Raw genomic sequence first — 26171 nt, forward strand, 5'->3', positions numbered from 1 at the left:
TGAGCTCCGCAAGAACAAAGACTCACTCGAGGCAGAGCAGTTCACAACGCACAGCCTGCATGCAGTTGTTGCTGTGCCACACTCAAAATGCTCCTCCAGCGTAAGGTGCCATGGATAGTGGTTCCACATGGCACACCTGACCAAGACGAGGCCTACCGGTGCACACGGAGAAGATAAATCTCTGCTCTCTGTTACGCTGCTCGGGAGGATGATGGCAAAGGTGAAATAGCAAAAGGATGGTCTGAGCTCAGCTAAGGGGTAAATGTTGCACTGCAAAACCTGGCATGGAGCAGCTGGAATGGGTCTTTGTAGTAGATACACTTTACAACCACTGTCCCTCTAAATAGAGATTTAGAGCTGGACAAGTAAAATAAAATCAAATGTCTACTGTAGATCTTGATATTTTAAGTGAGAAATAAGTGAAAAATAGAATCAGACAATAAAAAAAAAATGCGGACAGTACATTGAGCAGATTGTCACACAGCTCCAAGCACAGATGGATTACATTTCCAAACTTCACATCTTCACCAACCGATAAAACACTCATCTTGGGGTGAATTGCTGATGTGCTGAAATGAGACTACATGGCATTTCTGCTAAATCACATTTTCCTCATTTAATGCAACCATAACTTACATTTTTCAATGGAAAAACTTCTGATAATTATGCTACTTCTGTTAGGAATTGTGAGATTAAAAATGCTGGAACACTTATGAATGTGAGATTACCTCAATGCGTTGGCGAGCGGAGATGTCTGGATTATAATCCAGCCGTTTTTTAGGAGGCTTGAGCCCCAAGCAGCAGCAGTGAGCAGCAGGAAGAGGACGAGAGGAGGAGGAGGAGGAGGAATATGAGGAAGGTGAACATGAGGTGAAGGAGGAGAAGCAGTGGTGACATCATGGGAGAAACCAAAAACAAGAAACATGTGGAGAGAGTGACACCCGTTAGAGAATCTGAGTAACCAAAGTTGGACTAGTTCACAAACATTACACATGTGCTTTGCTTATACAATGCACAAATGTGAATCCAGTCCATACACAGACACACTTTTACTGACAAGTATACAACTACTTATGATAAAAACTCATTTATATGTACGTTCCAAGTAGTAACCACAGGGGCTGTAACATGAAGCCAATGCAGAAGTGTCAAAGCATGCAGTTTCTCAAATGTCTATCTGAGGCTAGCTAATAAAATGAGTCAGTCCCCATAGACCGCATGTAAAAATGCCAACTTTACAGCCGGAATATACATGCTTACAGCCATGTCCAGAAATAGTCTTGCTTTCTATAGACAATTTCTCTGTTCATCACAACTGCATGGTAATTTTTTATACCATCACCAGTTTAAACTGTATTATGGCTGAAATTTATGCATAAGTAAAGGTATAGACACTCGGTGTATGCTGTCCTTGTCTATTAGTTGTTTGACTTTTTGGCTAAAAGTTAACATTAATTTGGTATTTCATTGTACAGTCTGTCAGGCTAATTAGACAGCTACCACTATTGTATGGACATTATGGGAGGCTGACATTAGTGTTATCGATCACAGCTGCAGGTGTTCAAGAGTGGCAAATGGCTGAAATTTGGTGGCTTTTATGCTTCAAAGTTAGCAATGTGGTTGGTGTTTTTGGTAAGTTAATGCAGCAACAGCTTAGCGAATTTCTCTCCTTGCTCCTCCTCATTTCCACAGTCCTCTTCAAATATGGTCACTTAAAGCTCATAAACAACACAATGGCAATGACCAAAATGCAAAAAATATTGCTTCAAAATAGTAGTTCACCAATGGGTGCCATCACGGTGGTTACATGATCATTTATTCAGTCTTGTACGTACATACAAATGATTTCTACTTATTCCTGATCTTACAAAAGCACCATTCAAGCTATAATATGTCTATACTTTGATAAATTAATGCATCAGCCTTTACACCACACACACACACACACACACACACACACACACACACACACACACACGCACTGAAATGTGTCCATTTACCACACACACATGCAGAGTGTGAGAGCAAGCAGTAAGCAGAACGCCAAGTGAAGCACAAGCTGTGGTAATTATTTGAGAGTGCAGTGGTTTTCACCCTCAAATCTTGTGATTTAGTGCTGTTTTATTGCTAGTGCACATTCACTGTTGTTGATTCACAGTCAAACTTAGAGTGGCTTTTCACCTCAATATTCAACCAAACACTACACATACTGTGAGTGTCGGTCCTGGCTAGACCAGTCAGTGCATGTAAAAAAAAACATCTACACTCTAAAGGCCCATTCAGTGATATGAAACATTCCAAAACATTACAGGTAGAAATATCAACATGCAGCTGAGAGATGCAGATCTTGTCAAATCCACATGTGACATCTCCACCTGAACATTTTGAGTAAGGCCAGCAAGTCATCACCTCATGTCATGCTTTGGTGTGGACAGAGGTATGTACTTATGACACTTTGTAAATCAGTGAGGATAGGGTAATTTGATCCCTGTTCAGTGGCTAGAGGCATCCCTGCTCTGAGCCACTTGCCAGCTGTAACCACCTAAATCCAGCAGAGGGCACTACACACATTTGGTTTGTAAATTAAATAAGACCTCTTTGTTACAAAAGGTAAAGACAAACAGAAATAAGCGTAAAAATAAATGATGAAATAGTTGATTGCAAAAAATCTCAACCTGAATATTATTTAAAGTAAAATGATTATAGTAAGTTATAGTAAATACATCATATTACTTCTGCAGATGAAAGCATCGTGAACACCATTGTGTCAATGACCTGCAGTTACTCCGGCATATACATGAAGCTGATGTGTGTATGTTTGATATCCATGAACTTTGAGGACCACAATCTCATGGCGAGAAGGTGTTTATTCATTTTAAAAAGCATGAACACCACTTGACTCATCAGCGTTGTAACTGTTTCTTGACAGTTCTGTACGGTGGCCCTGAAGGTCAAACACCACAATATTTTACCAAAAACTTGTGACTTTTCCATTGGACATCTGTGCAAAACTTTACCAATATTTACTACATGTCGAAAAAACAGAAGTGCATAGTGTTTTTTCCATTAAATCACAAGTGCGATAATTTGTTTAATTATCACGAGATGACACAAGAAGTCATTCCATAAAAATGGTGACAAAAATAAATATAACGTTGATTTACAGATATATTCATTATTATTATATATTACCCTTCTATCCCATACGAAATTTAAAAAATGATTCAATTTCCTGGTGTGCCCACACACCATGTTTCTTTTAAAAGTCTTCTTTGCTTGTAACATCTGTCAACATCTGTTTTCTTTTCTTTTTTTTTTTTTTAATTCATGTGACTAGTTGCAGAAGACGTTTTTCCATTGCAGTTTTGCATGATATACCAATTTCGCTGTGCCTGAAAAACCACCTCTAGCCAGCGCAAAAACTGGTTTTGGCGAAATTGTCATTTTCCTATTAGACAAATTTTTATGCAAAAGTTATATTCACCCAATTTGAGGGTCAATGGAAAAGCGACTGCTGAAATTGTTTTCTTTAGTGAAATATGGTTGTCTTCTGTGAATAGTTGCCATGTTTTATAAAATATGTTGACATGCTGTTGCATTTTGACCCTCAAGGCTTCTGTACTTTTAGTCAAGATGTAACTTGTAATGTAACTAGGTATACTGTATCTAACTACACTGTGGTATTGCTACTTACTTCACTTAACTAACAACTCTGAGTCCTTCATCTACAACCAAATAAAATAAAACTGTCTAGTGTAGATGAACATTAAAGTGCCTACTAGCCACCAGACCAAAAAACCCAGCAACGCAGAGACAAAACACAGCCTGTCACAGAGGTGGGGAGATGGGGGAGGGGGTCACAGCACCCAACAAGTACCACATGCCCAAACAACTAGCCCACCCACTCTAATGGTGGAGACATTAAAAACAAATAAATAAATAAATAAGTCATGGGTGGGGTGGAGAAAGAGGGTGTATGCCTATAGCAGGGTTGTGGTTGAAGGAGTAGCTATGGCCCTGACTTACCGGCCGCCCAAACTCCAGCTCGGAAAAGAACTTATACCAAGGCTCGTTCTCTAAATCTATGTCATCATAGGTCTGGGAAAGCATGAGAGTGACAGAAAGAAGAGGAGGAAGAGGAGGAAGAAGAGAAAAAGACAGAAGAGAGGGGTGTGGAAAGAAGTCACACACAAAGAGAGACATGGACCTTATGGTTAGGAATGGGCAAAGGTGGCAAAGGAAGACGGGCATAGAATGAACCAGGATGAAAAGACTTAGACTGGCCCATGGGGACAGAGTACTGATGATGCTGTCGCTGCACGACTTCCACTGGTGTGAATCCAAATGATAATTCAATTTATGGACACTAAGTAAAATCATACACACAATACAACACTGTGACAGTGGCTCCAACCCTTAATAATGGATGTTCATTAGTCCCATGTACATACAAATCAGCAGGAATGTGAACCAGTGACAGATTTTAAGCCACAGCCCTGACCGAATGAAAATCTGCATGTTACATTGAGCATTATTTTTTTTAACATTCCAGCTGAGTATTTATGCCTTTTTTCAAGCTCATCGCATGGTATACTAAATATACTTCAGCAAACAGCAGAGTAAAAATTAAAAAGTAAAATCATTCCCAACTGAACACATGTGTATGAACTCAAACACAATCAAAAATCAGATGAGTGAATTACCCATTTTACAGCACATTATGTCATAACCTGCATTTCTATCCACTAACACTTCATAAAAAAATAACTCAGACTTTGTAGGATATAGTTTGAACACAAATATACTAAATGTTCCCAAATTTTATGATAAATTACGCAATTCTATTGTTACAAACATGGAATTCTCATTTTTATGTTAAAGACATAACGACACAGTGCATTATATAAACTGACTAAAACCAATGCCTTCATCACATGACACGTTTTAAACAATACATCAAAATTAAACTTAAAGTAGATTATTTGCACATCATTTTCCTTTAGTTCATAGTCATTTATTGCATCTACTTTATATTTGTCAGCCACTTACCTTTCATGGGTAAATATTACAATCAGTCATTTCTCTGCACACATTAGTAAAAGGCTTTATATGTTTAATAAATTATGCACTGGTTGACTTTTGTATATAAAGCCTAAAGTTGCTCTTTACATAAATGCAATGGTGTAAAACAGAAAAAAAGATCATGTCGTAATTAACTGCAATCATTTTCATGATAATTAAGATTACGCTTTTGTTCATTGTTGAGTTCAGGAACTTCATGTCAAAAATCAATTGGGTAAAAACGGATTTAGTTTTATTTTGCAATGCAATTTCTTTTTGACAGAAATTGTATCACCTAAAACTTTCACCTTACTAAAACTATGATATTAGAGCTGCTAAGCATACAACTTATATCTAATAATAACCATTGCAGTATTTAATAATGTAACATTAAATGCATGGGAATTCATTGCATGTGAAGTTCAGGCTATTTGTTATATATTCAGAGTTCCTACAGGTTTCTACAAGTTAAATTTAAGACTTTTAAGACCTTTTTGAGACTAGTTAGAAAAGAATTTAAAGCCCATCGCACAGCCTATTTCACAGCCAAATTGGCAAAAATGTGCGATTCCTTCAATTTAGGAGAATATATTTATGCACTCTAACGCCTTAATTCCCACCGTTCCAGGTCATTTCTCACCGGGGGCTGCAAAATTAGCAATAATTGGTTCCTAATTTCAGTACAAATTATTGGGTTGGAATGGGTGAAAGTGAGTCGACTAACGTTACTTTCTTTGCAGCTTGGACATTTCCCAGACACATTTAAACACAGTACAGCAAACACGTTTATGGCAACATAACTTAAGACCTACCATATCAAATGTAATACCTTTTAAAGACTTTTTTAGGTATTAAATGCAAATTTGTAGATTCAAGACTTTTAAGGCTTTTTAAGACCCCACGAGAACCCTGATATTGTTGCAAATTCATCCAAAATGTGGTTGCTATTACATAATGAAGTGAAAATTTACTCTTTTTTTAGGTTTTTGTTCATACATGATGCATAGGTATGGAGTTCATGGGTAAACTCGTGACCACAAATCTGCTGTAATGTATCTGCACACTGGACTCCAATGTGTTTTTTAATAGCTCTACACAAATTTTAGATGTATCTTTCATGTTTATGCTTCTAAGTTTATGTCCTACATTGCCTGTCAGAGGCGAAATAAAAGTTAAAAAACAGAAGGCTGTCTCTGACTATGGATTGTAATACCCTGCTGCTTTCAATATGGTATGAAGTGAGAAGCACAATTTCCAATTCATCAAACGAACCTGCAATAAACTGTAAAAGACATATTTACACAGAGCAAAAGAAAATAATTGAGCCAAAACACATTACCACTGTGTAGCAGCTTAACTATCTACTATCTAATGGTTCATGTTTCATGCTTTTCAGATAGAAGATTAAAAAAAAAAATGTTTTCATACACACAGTAGGTGATGTTTCTGGTTTTATCTTCTCTTTCTAACATAGTTCCTACATAGAAAATCAAGTTTTCACTCCCAACCAAACAGTTCCAGGGGATGTGTGGTAGGTGTTGCAGTGTCACATCTCTTTTACTAAAAAGGGAGTTCAGCTTTGAGACAAATGTGTCATCCTGTAAATAAAAAAAAAAGTGAGCTACAGTGAAGAGTGCTAATCACATGGGAGTAAAGAAATAAAAAAGACAAAATAAAGGGGATATAAAGGAAACCATTTTTACAGCAGCTCTTAAAAACAAATCACACCCAGAAAAAAAAGTGTGTGTTTCTTTCCTTCAACAGTGAAGATATACAGGCAAGAAACGAACAGCATGAAATGGCTGCATTGGCTTTCTCAGACAGCAGATTAGCCAGCGTGGGTTCACTTCTATTCTCTACAGCATCGGCTCTTTATTGCTCCTGTCTATCAGCGTCTGACTCATACGTTTGTGCCCTGGAACAGCTCCCTGCAGTAATCACATTCACCATCAAGATGTGAAAAACCTTTACCATAACATCTTCCTCTTGTTTTCCTACAGAACAGACTGTCTCTACAACTTTTACCCGATGATTTTTTTCTTTCTTTTTTTCAATCCTGCCTATGCACAGTAATTACCTCTGCTGACTGCTGTGTCATTCACCCCACACACACTGGTCCATCAGTACAGTCATTAGAGGATGCAGCAGTGGTAACCATCTCTTTTTATCACCTACACAGCTTTCAAATGGAAAAGGTTCCACAAAGACGACCATAATATGAAAATATATTCACACAGCAATGGCGCAAACACTAGAAAGTGAAAAAGATGAACATATATGACTATCTTGTACAACTGTTCTGCTGCCCAAATGTTTTTCTTTCATATTGTTTAATGTTTAGTCTTCAGTAGACCACACAGCAAGACAATTAGGTCTTCAAAAGAACAATATTCAGAGACGTAAAGAAAAAGAACCATCACTATCACAATAACTCAAGAATTCCAAGAAGTTGGAGTGAAGAAAAGCAGGCATCATTAAAGTGTATAAAAATAAGAAATGCTCAATATCAGCTTACTCCAGATGGGATCCTGCACATGTTGTGTGATTAAACACAAAAAGAAGAGGTAATGTCATGATAGAGGGCAATTATTCAGTTTAATAATTCATTGTGAATGATCAAAGTATTGGCTGTATATACAGTAAATAAATCAAAACACTTACAGGTCTTTCCTGCTCCAAAATAGAGGACTTCCCAGGCTCATACTCAAATATACTCTTGGGCTCAGCTCGATATTTTCTTGTGTCTACTTTCCTGTCGGGAGGACCCCATTCATTCCTGCTGCAAACAAAGCAGAAGAAAACCTTCTGAGAATGCAGCCTTTTAGTTCATTATTCATTCATTCATTAGTTCATTCACACATTCAACTGTATTTAAATGCCTCTATTTATTTATTTCGGTTATTGGACGACCCGCTCTACCTCCTGAGGCACGGCCGCCCATATAGCTTTTATTTTAGTTCCTCTTTCAGGCACAACACTATTTGGATTATTTCTAAATGTTGCTTGAACAGAAACATGTGTGATTTATGACTGGAAAAAGGATAAAAATATTTGAATACTTGGCAGTTGCATTTCTATCAGTGCTGCATGGAGCTGGAGCAGATATATACCTGTGACTACTTGGTCATGGGACTGAATGCTGATTGTATCTGACTGTACCTTACTGAAGCAGTCAGATGTTATTGGGTCTTTTGTCCAGTGTCAAAGGGGTATAAGTATCTCATCTTTGGATACTCACACAAACAATGTGTTAATTCAGTATTTATTGGTATTTACTGACTGAAGTCACTGCAAAGATGTGTGCTAGTATTTTGTGACTAATGAAGAGAGTAACAAATGAAAGATTTAACTCTATGCCCATCTTACATGTCTGGCGAGTCTTTGTCACGGTCGCTGTCTCTAGCCCTCAGCTGGAGGAGGGAGGGCATTGGTGGGGGTGGCGGGGGCACAGGGGAAGGCGAAGGCTCCTGAGGCCCCGGATGCCCTCCGTTGTCTGAGGGGCTTTTGGCAAGTGGTCGGTATGTGTGAGTCCTGGGAGCAGGGTGGGCTATGGTGGCATTAGATGAAAGGCTGTAATCATCTGCTACAGACAAGACAGAGGAGAGATAATGACACAGAGCAAGCCAAAGAGGAGGAGACAAATGGTGAGGGAAAGAGGTAAAAAAATTATTGAATAGAAGTATTTCTCACCATTGTTTATGACAGCATATGTTGCATTGTATGTATCAGAATAGTCATCATCTGTAGAGAAAAAAAACAAAGACTGGATGAGGTATAGGATAAAACATTCTGTGCTGCCTGTATGTTTTGAGTTTGAGGTTCAAGTCTGTATAAAGCAGTGATAAATATGTGCTAACAGCCCAGAATAATGTACAAATTAACCATACAGCCAAATCTAATTGAATAAAAAACTGACAGGAACATAAAATAAGGTTTCCAAATGAGCAATGCGGGGGGAATGGGGGTGGGGGGTGTCCACAGCTGGCACTGAAAACCCACTACAATGTAAGAAGACTCATTCAAATGCTAAATAAAATTATGACCTGGAGAATAGATGCTCTGTTGAGCAGCTTTAATGGACTGTACAGCCATACATTAGGAGCCAGAGAACACTGTACTACCCAAGAATCAACATCTGTCTTCTCCTACTGCAATGGAAGGGTTATGTATTACTCCCATTTATGCAAATTATTAATATGTGTCACTGTTACCACCAGTGAAGATGAAAGAGCACTACTCGAAAAACATGTTTTTTGTTGCCTTTTTCAAGAGTTAATACATTTAATAGGAGCTGGAAACACCAATTAAAAAAAATCTGTAATAGCAATTATTTCAAATGATGGTTTTTTTTGTTTGTTTTGTTTTTTGTTTTCCGCTTTCAGAGAAAAAGAGGAAGAAACGGTATTGTGCCAAAAACTGATCAGTAAATTAAACAGAGGAACATACCAGAAAATACCAAAATATTATTAACCTAAGTGGCGATTAATCACATTAAAACATTTTAATTTAGACGAAAAATTCATTTGGAAGTAGTCACAAAAATAGTTATTTATCTTAAAGTGGTAATTTTAACCAATCCAGCACTTTTTTTTTTTTTTTTTTTAAACAAATATCTTCAAGATGGACTGCAAAATTTTACCGGTTTGCAGTGCTTCACAGATATTATCCATTAAAATATGGCTGGTAGAATAAACAGATAATGCAGGATACCCTTGAAAAACAAACCACAGACATTTCAGATGGAAAACATTAACACAATGTTAAAATCTCCTAGGGGTTATCAAAAGAAACCCTACCTCCTCTCCTCTATTTTAACAGAATATCTCAACAGTGGTATGCCCCTCTATCAGGCAGTTTTGGGAGGAAGTGTCCAGAACAATCTCTAAAGCTCTAGGCTTTGAGGTTAATATGTCTTTTTCCTCACTGTACCTTGGACTTCCCCCAGTGGATTTAAACAAGAATGATTCTATTTACTAACAATTTTAATGGTAGCCAGTAAGAAAGCTATCACAAGATACTGTCTTCAAAAACACGGCCCTTCTGCAGACACCTTTATAAATATTGTGAATCAGTTACATCATATGGAGCAGATGACCTATAATCTGAGGCTATGAAAGGATGTAGGAGAAGGACATTGGAAAAAGTGGACCCTCTTCTTAGCTCAGTAACTTCAAAAACACTACCTGCAGGTGTAACTTACACTATATTGCCAAAAGTATTTGCTCACCTGCCTTGACTTGCATATGAATTTAAGTGACATCCAATTCCTAGTCTATGGGGTTCAATATGACGTGGGTCCACCCTTTGCAGCTATAACAGCTTCAACTCTTCTGGGAAGGCTGTCCACAAGGTTTAGGAGTGTGTTCATGGGAATTTTTGACCATTCTTCCAGAAGCGCATTTGTGAGGTCACACACTGATGTTGGACAGAAGGCCTGGCTCTCAGTCTCCGCTCTAATTCATCCCAAAGGTGTTCTATGGGGTTGAGGTCAGGACTCTGTGCAGGCCAGTCCAGTTCATCCACACCAGACTCTGTCATCCATGTCTTTATGGACCTTGCTTTGTGCACTGGTGCACAGTCATGTTGGAAGAGGAAGGGGCCAGCTTCAAACTGTTCCCACAAAGTTGGGAGCATGGAATTGTTCAAAATGTCTTGGTATGCTGAAGCATTCCCAGTTCCTTTCACTGGAACTAAGGGGCCAAGCCCAGCTCCTGAAAAACAACCCCACACCATAATCCCCCCTCCACCAAACTTTACACTTGGCACAATGCGGTCCGACGAGTATCGTTCTCCTGGCGACCGCCAAACCCAGACCCGTCCATCAGATTGCCAGATGGAGAAGCGCGATTCGTCGCTCCAGAGAACGCACCTCCACTGCTCTAGAGTCCAGTGGCGCCGTGCTTTACACCACTGCATCCGGCGCTTTGCATTGCACTTGGTGATGTATGGCTTGGATGCAGCTGCTCGGCCATGGAAACCCATTCCATGAAGCTCTCTGCGCACTGTTCTTGAGCTAATCTGAAAGCCACATGAAGTTTGAAGGTCTGTAGCCACTGACTCTGCAGAAAGTTGGCGACCTCTTCACACTATGCACCTCAGCATCCGCTGACCCCGCTCCGTCAGTTTACGTGGCCTACCACTTCGTGGCTGAGTTGCTGTCATTCCCAAACACTTCCACTTTCTTATAATACAGCTGACAGTTGACTGTGGAATATTTAGGAGCCAGGAAATTTCACGACTGGATTTGTTGCACAGGTGGCATCCTATCACAGTTCCACGCTGGAATTCACTGAGCTCCTGAGAGCGACCCACTCTTTCACAAATGTTTGTAAAAGCAGTCTGCATGTCTAGGTGCTTGATTTTATACACCTGTGGCCATGGAAGTGATTGGAACACCTGATTCTGATTATTTGGATGGGTGAGCCAATACTTTTGGCAATATAGTGTATATACACATTTACACTGTGTGAGAATGCATGTTTATTTATATACTCATTTATTATTTTTCCCATGTAAGTTGTGACTCCCTGATCCTGCTGTTTGTGTTATGTATGTTTAACCATGATTGTAGTAAAATAAGAAAAGTTAAAAAAAAAAAAAAAAAAAAAAAAAAAGGGGTATGCAGTTTAGTCTGTTCACAAGTTTTCGCCATATGTATAATATTCTGTTTTAGAAACAAACCCCTGAATTTCCTTTGTGCAGATTTTAAAGGGGTCATATTTTGCTAAACCCACTTTTATTAGTCTTTGGTTCATTTATTTGTGTATTTTGACCCTAATAGTTCAAAAAGTTTGAATTTGGACCCTCCAGGTACTACAAAGCTATCTTTATATTCATTTTGGCAAAAATCAAGTGGATTTCTACAACTTGTTTTAATTCCTTCTTAATTTGTTACGTCTATAACTAGTTACATCACGACATTTGCACATATAAGGTCAAGACTTCCAACGAACATTTATCCAACCACAACATAATTGTTCATCAGCAACAGCGGTTGTAGTCCATACTGAAAATCTGTCCAAACTTCGAGCCGATTACCTAAAATGTTCAGTTGTTGGTTGAATGGGACAGAGCAGCACAGCCAACAACCTGGAGGGGGTGGGGTCATTTGCATTTAAAGGGCCAGCACTCAAAACGACCTTTCTGGTGTCACTATTCATAAATAAGGATGAAGATGGACCTGTGGAGTTGAATTAATGAAGAATTCAGACCCAAGTATAGCATTTACAGTTTATGTAGACCACAGGGAAATGTTTGAAAATGCATAATTCCATTTACAAAAGCAAAATATCACTCCTCTAAATTCCGTTCTTGTGGAGGGCAGCAGCTTTAGTCAGCTTTAATTTCACAGTGAAGAAAAGTATCTAAACCATTCAAGCAGCATAACTCACAACTCCTTTGTTGATCCACAACGTCAGCTGATTTGTTTGTTTTTTTTCCAATATATGTGTTTACTGGCGAGCTTTAAGAGGGTATATAATATCCCATAGCACGTCGTATGCAATCTAACCAAAGCTGCTGTTTATTGCAAACAAACAAACTGCAGATAAACCAGAATGAGTCTACAGAAAAGGAAAACACAGCACCAGGAATATTGCTTTACAAACCCACTACACTATGAAAATAATCAAAGAGCCATGAGAATTCTGTGAGAATGACTAAAGAAACCATTACAGGCCTGTAGATGTTTTTTTAGGTACACATAATTATGAAACAGTGTGTGTGTGTTTGTGTGTCTGCTCAAGTGGAAGCAGCCTGGACAGTTTAGAACAAACAAGCCTTATGCTGACTGATTCTGTCAAGCCCGCAAAATTAGAGCACATTTCCCAGGACAGCTCTGTGTCTATTAGAGGTTTCTTCCAATTTTTCCTCCTCCCCAGACTCTGCTGTCCCCTCTAATGAGCTCTGGCTCTGAGGTTCACTAGGTCTTTTGGTTTAACACGAACCAGCATGCACAGTAACACAAAGAAAAATACCAACAAACATGCGCTGTGCGTGCATTCCACTCATAATGTCTGGCAGTCCCATCACATCAAAATGAGGGAAATGTCTGCCTTTTAGTGATTCGGTACACACTTACCAGCTTTGTGAACTTTGTGAATCTGCTTGAACATCGTTTTGTACCAGTCCTTAGGCCGATCAACCGTCTGCAGAGAGAAATAATCATAAAGATTTATGCTCTGTAAAATTTACTACAAATGGGTCAGCTTAAGACAGAAACTTCAGAGACTCCCTACTATTTTATTGGGCATTACCACGCAAAAGAAATTACATCCTCAGCCTTTCTACAGCTATATATCTTCGGTGAGATATTAAACAGAATTAAACCTGCACCATGCTGAGGCATGAATAAATTATCTATAAAGATTGCTTTTGGAGGTACAGTATTTCCTACCCTCTAGGAAATGTGGATCCAATCTGCTCATGGGAAAAAATATCAAAGTAAGACATAATAGCTGTTAAGGATGTCTTACTCTAAGGGTATTTTTTCATCTAAACTACATAAGTTTGCTATTTGGATGTACAGTGTACAATTTATTTTGCCTGGGGTCTCTCAATCATAATAACAAAAGACATTATTTGATAATAATAGGGAGTTCTCTGAATAAGAACACCATTGCCAACACTTCATATAATGGAGGTACACAAGCCAACAGTATACAAGTATACAATATAAGCCTTTCCATTTTAATGTGAAACGTTTCATATTATACTCATTCATCATTGTAAAATCCCATTAATTAGTGCCAGTTAATGGTAATAAAAAATAAATAAATAAATAAAATAAAAAAATAAAAAAATACATGTGTCTGTTTTGTACAAGAATGTATGTAGTGTGTGTGTGGTTTTTTTTTTCTATTATTAAATAGTTTTTTATTTTGATATTGATACTGAACCATCCAACCTGCAGTTTGACTTTGCAGACAGTGCAGATTCTCATTCAGTGACATATCAACTACTAAGTTAAATGTTCAAATATTTTGATAATTAATAAGATTTGATTGTAATAAAAAAAAGTCTGAATTTTCAAATACCACCTTCCACCAAATACCACCGTGAATACTCTGGTTTCTCTCCTTTGTGGCCGTAAACTGAATATGTTTGATTTGTAACCAAACAAGACATCTACCATCTCCTGGCATTTTATTGACCAAACATCGATTTCAACATTGAAAATAATCAAAAACAATTACTGGTTGAAGCCCAACTATGAATGGCAGTTAGTTTTGTGTAGCTTTATTTACAGTGAAGATCAGGACTTCATATATACTTTTCCTAAATGCATTCAGCATCTCTTTTATATACATCCATAATTTATGTCTTATACATATTCCTTCTTTCGTTTCAACTATAGACACGTAGGGGTGCTTCTATGAAACTGGCCCCTAAAAACAGGACAGAGGGGCTAAAAATTCAAACCAGATGAAGACTAATGTTATGGAGCAAGTTTGGAAGCACTTCAGGTCTATTTTAAAAATAAATATTTACTGAGATAAAAGAGAAACTATTTTCCACATTAAACACATTTTTATATTGTTTTTATACAAAAATCGACATTTAACAGTATATTTTTTCAAATTTCTTTTAATTCTCTCACAGGTACATTTTGGGAATCAAACTAATTATGCAAGGCAGAGTGTTTCACAAAAATGACCAATATTGCAAAATCACTTATTTGTGTTTAACTGGGCAGGTTCTGCATGTAACGCCAGTGGACATGATGGGTTGCATACAAAACCTGGAATGAGACTGCCGATTCATGAAAAACCCACGTCTGGATTAGACAAACCACTAAAATTCTCAAATTTAACACAGTGTTTTTATTTATAGCACAATATAAGACCATTTCAAGCCATGTGGTCCAGATCAAATGCACTGACACCTAGGTAGCCTTTCCTGTCCCAGTTTTGGTCCTATTTTTTTTGCATTTATCTGAGGTCATCATTAGGTACATCCTGGGGGAAAATGTCTAAATTCTCTTTTATTATTGGGTCTAAAAAGCTGGCAAAGTGCCAGATACCAAAATTAACCCAGTTTCATAGAAGCACCCATGTACAGATGAACTGTATTTATCCCAAAGAGAAATTCTCCATCAGCTCAAAAAAAATAAACCAACCCAAATAAAAATGAAATGAAACAAGTGTCAGGATATCAAATAAAATGACCGTGCACTTTGATTAATACAACACATTTATTTTGATAATGTGAAATTCAAGAACGATAGTAAAGAGTAAAGAGAGCTCCAGCTTGTCTTTACACAGCCTGGAAGCTTCTGGAAGCCATAGTCATGATTCAGGAACTTCAGACTGACTTAATGTCAATAAGCAAATATTTATGCATGATGCACTTTCACTAGTCATTACTGGAAATGTAAAGAAATCAGTGAAAGCCTATGAAAAGAAATAACAGACTTCCACAAGTCTGGTCTTAACATGATTCAGAAGAATTAGTCCAAAATATCTCTATTCGTAGTACAGACAGTAATGTATAGTCAGAATTTGACTGGTGCTTGAGACAATGCCACCAGAATTTGATGAAATACACACAAAAAGATGTTCTTTTTTTTTCTTTTTCTGAAATTTTAACATCGATGAATTAGGCTAACTGAACTAATAAAGGGCACAAATTTTGAAAAGAAAGAAAACTGACTTTAAATGCATTTCACCAAAGTGGATGTGAACTTCTGACCTTAACTCCATGTGAAGGTGGAATGTGACTGGAATGAGCAGGGCCCACTCTGCAGCACAGAGGGAGTCTGGTAGCATTTGGTTTTCTGCCTGGAAAATCCAGGAGAAACGCTGGTATGTGTTTCTTTGTGTACATAGTATAGATCTAACAGCCACTTCAAAAAAGAGCTATCAAATGGGGGAGACTTAATCCTCTCTTTATTCAGTAGCAGTAAACACTGTGTCTGGAGTCTGGTCAGAGAAGAGGCAGTTCGGCTCCACAGAGAAGAGTGTGTGTGACTGTGCATGTACCATTGGCTCGGCCCTAAGACCGGCCAATTACCACTTCACTCTCCACGGTTACCAACTAGAGTGGCCACAAAAATGTTTGTCTGCGCACAACAAGGCGCATCTGTTTTTCGTCTTTCCTGCTTTTTACCCCTTTTCACCTTTTTTCCACTTTTACTGCCTGTCTCTCTAACTCTTCTGTTCTTCTGTTTCTTCCAGTTTCTTATGCCATACTTTAACACCATCCACCATTTAACACTGCTCTTCAAGAAACAGAAAACTGAGTGAGTGTTAATCCATGAAAAGCCTTAACAGTGATAACTAACGGACACACACGCTGCACATCTGACGAATGAACAGGACGGACCTTGCTGTTCCATGGCAAGACTTGATATCACAAAGAAGTAAAACAAACTAGAATTACTGCCTCATATTTATATGACTCAGCTAATCCTTGAAGTTATAGTTCAGATTTACATGGCATGATATCCCTCACTTATAACAAAATACATAAAACAATCAAATTTAATAATCATATAATATTATATAATATTATTATATTAAATTATATTTAGTGCTGTCAAACGATTACAATTTTTAATCTGATTAATCACAGGATTGCTCTGGATTAATTTAGATTAATCACAATTAAATATCATTAATTTTTAGTCTATATTAATCATGTCTCATTTTGCATGAGCAAACAGATTCAAGAAAGAAGGGAATATATATGCACTTTACGTGTTTATTAAACACCTTGAACAGTTTCAACAAAACAACTTGAAACAACTGTTCTGTCTTGAGTTTTTTTGTCCTCATATTTCCATTCAGAGGGCCAACATACTTTTTAGCGTCTTCCATCTTTACGGGTTGGTTCTGCTGCCTGTCACTACAGGATCAACTGCCCATTTGTTCATTCGCGACACTAATTCTACTTGAACAAACTGCCCCAAATGCTTGGCAGAGACGCTCAGAGTCATTCTGCGCTGCAGATGGGTTAACTGCATTAAAATTTTTAATCAGATTAATCATGATGATGGATTAATCTGTTTTAACAAATTAATTTAGAAAGCCCTAATTACATTCTGAAATGATATCGTGATTGAACAGACATGAGCTACAGCGACCTTGTTCTTTGACCACCAAAATAAAATAACTTTATCCCTGAGTCCAAAGAAACATTTGTGGCGAAGTTGAAGATTCTGTCGAGTGTCCCTGAGATACCACTTTGACAAGAACTGAATGAACAGATGGAAGGACAGTGGACAGTGAAAGGGTTTTTACTATCAAAAGTTACTAGTAGCTGAAAATAACCCCCCGCTGTGAGCCTGATGGCATACGAAGACAACAAACATGGATGAACAGAGCAGACCACAAAACGTGTCCTTAGCCAGTGTTGTGTGATCTCACCGTGCGGATGGCAATAGGTATGCCGGACTCATCCACAGGTCCGATGCCTTCGTAATGGGGGGCTTTGATGACTGACACCTTTTTCTCTTCCTCTGTGAAGCGGGCGATGGGCACAGTGCTGCTGACGCTAGTGTGGCCTGACACCACTGATTCTCTAGTGACAGACTCATTCCCTTCTAAGACAGGAGGAGGAAAAACATGGGAATAGAAAGAAACACCATCAGTTATTCCAAGAAACAGTCAACTGGAAATTGTCAGCACATTTATGCAAGAGGCGATGATAGCTGGTATTTTGTTGTGCAGTTGTCTGGTTTTATTTTAGTGAGTTTAATTAGAACCAATTATGAAAGTGGTCAGCCCTGCCTGGCCTCTGATTGGTTTAAAATGTTTAACAAGCCATCTGTAACTTCAGTGAGTTACTGGTGAGAACACTAGCCTTTGACCACGTTGCTGTATGTGTTTAATATGTTTCTGCTGTGTTTAAAATATTATAATTGCACTTTAATTTTAAACAGAAAAGAAGGAAATCCCAGTGAATTGTTGAAACTAAGTACACAGAGTTTTTACCAAAGAATGGGTCGCTATACACTTGGAGTCTGTGGCATAAATGGGATTTTAAACCATAAACAAAGCTGCATTAACAGAAAAACAGTTAAATCTATGTTAACTCTAAATGCTTCTTTTTGTGTTTTAAGTTATGAAGAACATAAACCAGCATGATCTCTCTTACCAACTCAGTTTTGCTGTGATTTATCTTTGACATCTGCCACTGGGTAAACATGCTTAATTGTTAACTCTGCAATTAAAGTTACAACTGTTATTACAATATATTTTGTGACAAAAAAAACATATTGTTTCTTTAAGTATTTACTGTTTATTTCACACATGTGTATTCACAGACCTCAGGTTGGCAATGTCTGTCACACAAATGTGGTTCAGCTATCGCAAGTTTGACACAATTAGAAAACTGGACTAAAACAATAGACAAATGAAAAGAGACTCAAACATCACTGACTATTCTGTCTCTTGTCACAATTGTTACTGTTCTATTGTTAAAAGACATTATTTAAGAGTATGCAAATATTTTTTTTGTTTTTGTTTTGTACTACAGTTCGAAACAAAAGGAGAAGATTATTAAATATGACTTTGTACCCTTTATTTGTCGATATATAATTGAAAAACACAGCAGTTGTGGCAAAGTACATTTCGTCTTTATTCATTAAATCATTAGATCACTTATAATGTTCAACATCACTTCAGCAAAACAGTCCTTCAAATGACTTTTTAATATTCAGTTTTTTTAAAATATTTGTTTTGCACTTGTTAATGAGAAAATGGCTATTTATTTATATACAGCTCATTTCTATTCAAGAAAGCCTGGATGGGTTTACAAGTCACATTTATAGTAAATGTTGACGTCACAACTTTGTCACAGTGGTCTAATAATTACTTCCAATGATATGTGCATCATTGTCTGAATATGAAGTGACTAACATGAGATTTTGATCATATCATACATCACTGCCTTCAGTTTATATGGACAATTATATTACAATATGCACTGAAATACTGTCAGGATTATTCCACATAATTAATTCAATGCATCCTTAGCCAGATATATACAGGGTTCTTACAGGTTTCTAGAAATCAAATTTAAGACTTTTTAAAGACCTTTACAAGACTACATAGAACAGAATTTAATGCCTATTTCACAGCCATACTGGCACAAATTTGTGACTCCTAGAACTTAGGAAAATGTATTTATTTACTCCAACGTCTTGATTCGCCACCGTTCTGAGTCATTTCTCACCGGGGGCTGCAAAATTAGAAATAATTGGTTCCTAATGTCAGTATAAATTGTTGAGTTGGAACGGGTGGAACTGAGTTGACTAACGTTACTTTCTTTACAGCTTGGACATTTAACAGACACATTTAAACAGAATACAGCAATTACGTTTATGGCAACACAAGTTAAGACCTACAATATCAAATTTAATACCTTTTAAAGACTTTTTAAGGTATTCAATGTAGATTTGCAAATTCAAGACTTTTAAGACTTTTTAAGACCCAACAGGAACCCTGTATATACGGTAACCATCTACAATAAAATCAATATTTGGAGAAGGACTGTATTTTACCAAGAGCTGTATTGCTTTTTCTAAAGGATGCGTTTATGCATGTCATTAGCATCATAGCATTATTGCCTAAGTCATATTTTTGGCCAAATTGTAATATCTGTGTAACTTTACTCTCCTAACACTGCTGCTTCATTTCATGCACATATCACAATTTGGCCAAACATATGACTTAGCCATTTATGCTATGAGGCTAACAATGTCTTATCGGTGAGAAATGACCTAAACCAAACAATAGCTAAAGCCATGGTGCTATCAAAATGAAAGCTAACTGTGACTCACCTGAACTCCTGCTCTGTCTCGGCAGCCCAGTGTGAAGTGATGTGGGGGGAGGAGGATAGGACGGAGGAGAGAGTGGCCTCTGTGGATGACCAGTGCTTCCATTCATAGCATGAGAGAGGACCTGGCCCTAAGAGTTAGCCACAAGGCAGAAACGCAATCAGTCACATACTTGCAACAACAGATGGCAGCAAAATGTACTTACTTCCATTTAACACAGTAACAACTGTAGTGGTTCTGCCATACAATATTAGATCATTAACAAAACAACAGAATGATTAGTTTAACAAATCCATCCACCATCATACTGACTCAAAATGTAACATTTAAAATGGGTGGAAGAAGCAGATCACATACAAGAATGGATGTACATGAAGACAAATGATGGGTCTGATGTGACTGATGAGGAGGTACTGAAACGTAAATGACAGAATGTACAGAAATGACTGAAGGACAATGTGAGAAATGTTAGTGTGGAAAAGGGGTACGTGTTGAATCACGTCATAACTGACAGATGAGACGGTAAACAAAAGACATTCACATACAATTGATTATTAATTAGTTATGACAAATATAAGACATTAGATGTGATTTTGTTACAATGGGAGGCTCGTGTGAACAACGCTCTCCCATTCAACATCACACAGGTACATGTCAGTTCATCAGACAAAAAAAGGATGATAACACAGCCTTTTAATTCTGCAAGTTCACCTCAAAAAATCATAATGTTACAGAAAGAAACTGGTAAATCCAATGTAAAAACACTTTAAAATGACCCATTCTTACTAAAGTGACAGACTTAACAGCAGTTTTTACATACATGTAGGCCAAATTAACAAAAATAAATGATTGATTGGCATTGCATAGATTACTGCTACACTGTGTCTACATAACATCGAACAAACCTCAGTCAAACATTCGAGACAGGCCATGACAACATAGCCAGTTTCCAGATAAAGTTCCAGTTGTGTTCATAAGTTTACATACCCTGACACAATGCGCATGGGACATTCTTGGATATTCCAACATGACAATGATCCAAAACACAAGGCCAAGTCGACCTATCATTGGCTACAGCAGAAAAAAGTGAAGGTGAAGGAGTGGCCATCTCAGTTTCCTGACCTCAATATCACTGAGCCACTTTAGGGAGGTCTCAAACGCGCAGTTCATGCAAGAAAACCCAAAATCTGAAAGGAACTGAAGGTGTTTTCCCCAGAAGAATGGGCAGCTTTACCATCTGAGAAAATAAGGTGCCTCATCCACAACTACCACAAAAGACTTCAAGCTGTCACTGATGTTAAAGGGACCAATACAGAGGATTAAGAACTAGGGTATGTCAACTTTTGATCAAGGTCATTTGGATAGTTTCTGTTGTCAGTATGATTTAAAAAGAGAAAACACATTTGTTCGATAATAAATGGCTTCACCCAACCACTAGCCACGAGTGAAAGAAACGTTTTTGCATTATCATTCATATTCTCTGAAAAATGGCTATAAATTTTGCTAGGGTATGTAAACTTATGAGCACAATTGTAACTGCTTGTCTACCAAGAAGCCTGTTTCTAGATTAAATAACATTATCTCTATAAAATGACCATCCAACCTCATTTCTCCCTTGTTTTAAATGGTAACACTGCACCTTTGTTTGGAAAATGGTTCTGTTTCATAGTGATTTTTTGACATGAACTGGCCAACTGCCATGGATTGGAAGTTAAAGAAAAGCACAGACAAGCAAAATTATCACAACAAGCATTGTAATGAGCAGAGACACATTGACATAATAGGGGAACATAGTGGGCGGAGTTTAATTCTGGTATCTTACAGGAAGGTTGCGGCTGATGGTTAGTGAAAGGTAAACATTTTTTTTGTTATAAAACACGTTGTGGAGGTTTGGTTCAGCCTTCCAAATGAGTGGAGGGAGGGAACCATTTGTCTTTTGCTAATGATGTGTGTTACAGCAGTGACTTGTTGCGATAATTACGTTAGTGACAGTGGCTGCCGCAGCAGTGGAGACCACAGAGGTTGTTAGCACATCATCGGGGCCAGCAGTGGATGTGTAGGCAGAGACATGGCTGAGGGTAGGCGATGGTGTGGGTGAAGCGCTGGGTGAGTCCAGGCTACAGATCTGCAGCTCGTCCAGCAGACCCGCCGTGGATGTCGAGTAGTGGCTGAGAGCGGACACCGTCACGGGGGAAGCTGAAGGTGACACGCAGCCACCGATGCTCGCACTGCTCACTGCGGTAAGATTCGGCCCACTGACTGCGCCAGCCGTGCTGCCAGCTCCACTAGGGACATACGGAGTGGGCGAGAGCGCCTTGGGCATTAGGCCTGACAGGTAGTCGAGTGATTCGGAGCTGTGGAAACGATAGGGGGAGTGCCGTGCTGTGGGTTCGGGGGAGGGAGGCCCCTGGTGTTGGAGTTGGTTGGAAAAGGAGGAAGGAAAGGAGGAGAGTGCTTAGTGATGTCACTCATTAGCCACGCTGCCACAAAGAATGTGCTGAGGAGACTAACAGAAGTGTCATGAGGCTGCAGCACAATCTTCTGAACCACTCTGTGAACTGAAGAGGCTTGGTTAGTTCAAACTGTGTGGAGGCCAGCAAGTACACAGACAGTAACACTGATATACAATCAATTAAATGGTTATCACATATGAGTTCACACAGTTAGTTTGGTTGGTTGGATGGCAACAAAGTGACCAAAAAATTGAAGAGGAACAAATACAGTAGCAGATTACAAAAACCTACACATGCAATTCAATTGTGTTCTGTGTAAGGCTGTACTGTAGACTGCTGACAACAGTAAACATTGTTATCAGACGTTCCATCAGGGTCCAAAATCAACACTAAATCGCACTAAATATAGGTAAATGTTCCTCCAGCAGATGGGTTGGAATCACAGTGGGATTGAAACTAATGTGGCCTTCACTGTCCACCATGCTCACCAACCCAGCTATCACCCTGATTAAGTTTATTGGTACTATTGAAAACACGGTCCATTCCTATCCAACAGTGTCAAGTCAACAGACGTATGTCCATAACAGGCTAAGCACATCAGAAAAAAAGAAAAAAAAAGAAAAAGGAAATACATATCATATGGATTTCCATAAAATGCTTTGGAGCGAATTTTCTAGGCTGCGTTCTGTCATCAGCAGGAATTAGTAGAGCATTCTGCTGTGTTCATCTAAAATGACTGTGATGTTTTTGGTCACAAACGAGACAGGAACAATACAGTTTCTTCATTAATCCACACTTCCTGCTCTACTGTGAGACATGTTTTCTGGAAACGCACCCACTGTCAAAGCTCCAGTGGATTTCTTGGTTTCCAGTGCATACAGTGTATTTCAAACAGTAGCTGGCTGGTTAGCTCTGTCTACCTGCCCTATAGCCTGTTTTGTTACAGAAAAGTCAGAATACAACATTTAAATCTGATCTTGTCTTTTCATACTTGTCTACAGTGATGTTATGAATAATGATTCAAACTAACAACATGAGATTATTTTTAGCAGAATAACGCAGTATGGAATTTTATGGTCTCTGACAAAAAAAAAAAAAAAGTTGCCATTGACAGAAAAATCAAAGTTATTTTGGACCCTGTTCCCCATCGACAACGAGTCATCTAAGCGATTCATTCAGAGAGTCCTACTGATGTCAAATGATAAAATAGTATTAATGGATGCTGTCCTTTATTCAGTCATGATGTCACCAAGATAAAACCAGAGTGTTATTGCATTATATTGCACTCTCTTCTTGTTCTGTTGTAACAGTGTGTAGCCAGTTATGTACCAACAGTTCTGCAGGTGAGGGTCTTGGAGGAACAGCAGGAGGAGGCTTCATCGTCTCCATCTGGGAAAGAGCTGCATGTAAGGTTTGATTAGGGGCTTGATCCGCGACCTTGACTTCCACTGTGGGTTTTGAAGGCTGAAGATCGGGATGTTTCGGGGCTTCTTGTCCCAAGTTGACAGAAACGGAGGCACTCTGTGTTGAGGGATGGGAGGGGGTGGGATTGTGTTGTGTAGATGGGGAAGTGGGCTGAGAAAGATGAGGAGCTGTGGTTTTAGGCTGGGGGTAAAGGCAAGAATTGAGGTGAGCAGGGGGATCAGGGATGGTGAGGGGGGTTATTTTGAGAGAGGACACCTTTCGTTCCCGGATCCGTGTATTGGCAGTTGTGGATGTGTTACAGTTGTTTTTTTCATCTGGGACAGTGCTCTGGTGTATCTGCTGGACTGGTGGAGGTGCAGAGGGGTTTTCACCGATCTCTGAGTAGGCATAAGAAGATGTGCTACTAACAGTGTAGGATTCTTTCATAACTGAATTCTGGGTCTGAGTGAATGTTATTGTTCCAGGGGTCAAATCATTATCCAGAGCAACGAGGGAGCTGTAGGTTGGTGGATTAGTGCCAGTGGGTGAGAACTGAAAACTCTCTCTCCTCGGGGGTGGGATTGGCAAGTGATTGATATCCTTATTGGGCAATGACAATGCAGCAAACCAAACCAAAGTCAAACAACAACAACAAAAATCATATGGTAAGTACAATCTTGATAAATGTTGACCTTGACACATCAATCTGATGAAAATGCATAAACAAATTCCAATCTTTGGAACAAAGTTTACAAATCAATATGTCAAACTGTGGTGGTGTTATATGACATTTTTACCTGTGTAGGTGACTTTTTGTCCTGCAGATTAGGTCTGACACTGCGGAAACCTTTGGCAGCAAGAGATGAGCTGCTGGCATCTCCATTCTTAAGGCCATCTGTGACACTTCGTGAACGCCAAGAATCTGAGGATAAAGTTAATAGCATTAACACTGCTGTGTTGTTTTAGAAGAGTTTCTGTCTCTGATGGGTGTTTTATAGCTCCTGCCATCTTATCCAATATGAGAAGTCCCTACTGTCTTCAATAACAGACTTACCCAAGTCTGATGAGTGAGAATCACTCCCTGGGGAAAAGAAAACACAGCAGTAATTAGTAAAACTTCAGTTTTCATCTCCTTAAGTGACTGCAGGAACAATTAGCTTGAGAAAGAGAGACTCAGAGATGGGGAAGAAAAAAGGTGTTAAAAAGCACAGACAGACTTGGAAACAAAAGCAAAGAAAAGAGTTGTTACTCATCTAAATAAGATTATATCTACTCTGAACTCTGTGATCTGAATTAGAAAGCAGAGGTGATGGAAGGTAAATGAATCTAAGTAATGTATGCAAGTACAAATCTGATTTATTTATTTCCACTTTATTCAGCTTTGCTCCACTCTACTACATCTAAGTGGAAAACACTGTACTTCCTCAACTACATTTTTCTGACTGCTTTAGGAACCTTTCAGGCTATGGGTTTTCATCCCCTTCTGTCCCCAAATGTGTTGTTATGATAAACTGAAAGAAGAATGAATGGGTTAAGTTTATACAACTCCTACTTCTTAAGCAAAATGAACTTTTCAAAACTCCTGAATTAGTTGTAAAATGCATGGTCAGGAAGGTAAAAAGGGCTGTTTTTCTGAGTTTCTTAAAAGTTCAAACCTTTACACAAACACAAAGCAAATGTATCCCTGTGGATTAAACTACACATTAGTATATGAAAGAATGAGTTCAACATTGAACAGGTACAACAGCAAAATGCAACAAGCACATGAATACAGCAGTAATGTGAATTTAAAAACTATTTATTATAGTAAAATGCAGCAGAAACCATTTTATTGCATGGCTTGACTTCTCATCCTTTCAGTACATTGCCCTGATAATACATAGATATTTTAATTTCACAACTATGCCATCAGTACTTCTATAAATAAGAGGTTTATGGGAATCCTGAGAGCAATGGATAATGAATGAATTAATATTATTTGAGAGTACTTGTATTTTGGCTAATATTAACACTGATAGTTGTCCTTATGTCTTTAGATGGCTTCATTTATGTATAGAGGGCAGTCATAATTTTTCCAAAAATTATGTCTGCCGTTCTTTAAGGATAGCAAAGTGACAAAACTAATACTTTGGGAAAATTACCAAATGATTATGATTTAATGTTCATATTAAGGCAGAGTAACCTTGCCTCAGTAGCACTTTTCTATGTAATTACCCTGTCAACTGATTTTGGAAACAGTTGATTTTGCAGAAGGGGAAGAAGATGGACACACTGTGTCCAGGAGGCTGACTGAGCCAAAATGTCTACATGTGAGCAGCTGTTAACCTGGGTGCTGACAAGGTGCAAAAACAAACACTGCTCTTTCAGCAGAGATCAGCAATGGGCAGCTGATAATGGCCAGCTGTAACAGAAAAAGTAGCTTTAACTCTATCCAAGACAACATAACAACTTCTTAGTTATTCCATTTAACTCAA

The 26171-nt window shown here is 38.3% G+C and overlaps 1 protein-coding gene across 7 annotated transcripts in view; it reads right to left on the reverse strand.

Moving 5' to 3' along the window:
- sorbs2a (sorbin and SH3 domain containing 2a) overlaps positions 1-26171 on the reverse strand; it is a 78197-nt gene that overhangs the window by 20795 nt on the left and 31231 nt on the right. For 3 of the 7 annotated variants that reach the window (XM_030133050.1, XM_030133080.1, XM_030133079.1), the window contains exons 5-17: positions 24752-24778; positions 24495-24619; positions 23974-24297; positions 23623-23814; positions 21822-22247; positions 19844-19970; positions 17427-17602; positions 13142-13208; positions 8752-8802; positions 8428-8644; positions 7723-7840; positions 4027-4098; positions 729-785 (exon numbers count right to left, since the gene is read on the reverse strand). In XM_030133050.1, the coding sequence (XP_029988910.1) occupies positions 729-785; positions 4027-4098; positions 7723-7840; positions 8428-8644; positions 8752-8802; positions 13142-13208; positions 17427-17602; positions 19844-19970; positions 21822-22247; positions 23623-23814; positions 23974-24297; positions 24495-24619; positions 24752-24778 (1979 nt within the window). The remainder of the gene's footprint in view (positions 1-728; positions 786-4026; positions 4099-7722; positions 7841-8427; positions 8645-8751; positions 8803-13141; positions 13209-17426; positions 17603-19843; positions 19971-21821; positions 22248-23622; positions 23815-23973; positions 24298-24494; positions 24620-24751; positions 24779-26171) is intronic. The other 4 variants (XM_030133057.1, XM_030133082.1, XM_030133066.1 and 1 more) reach the window with 4 other exon arrangements.

This window comes from Sphaeramia orbicularis, chromosome 1 (genome assembly GCF_902148855.1).
Source record: "Sphaeramia orbicularis chromosome 1, fSphaOr1.1, whole genome shotgun sequence".
Classification (NCBI taxonomy): Eukaryota; Metazoa; Chordata; class Actinopteri; order Kurtiformes; family Apogonidae; genus Sphaeramia; species Sphaeramia orbicularis.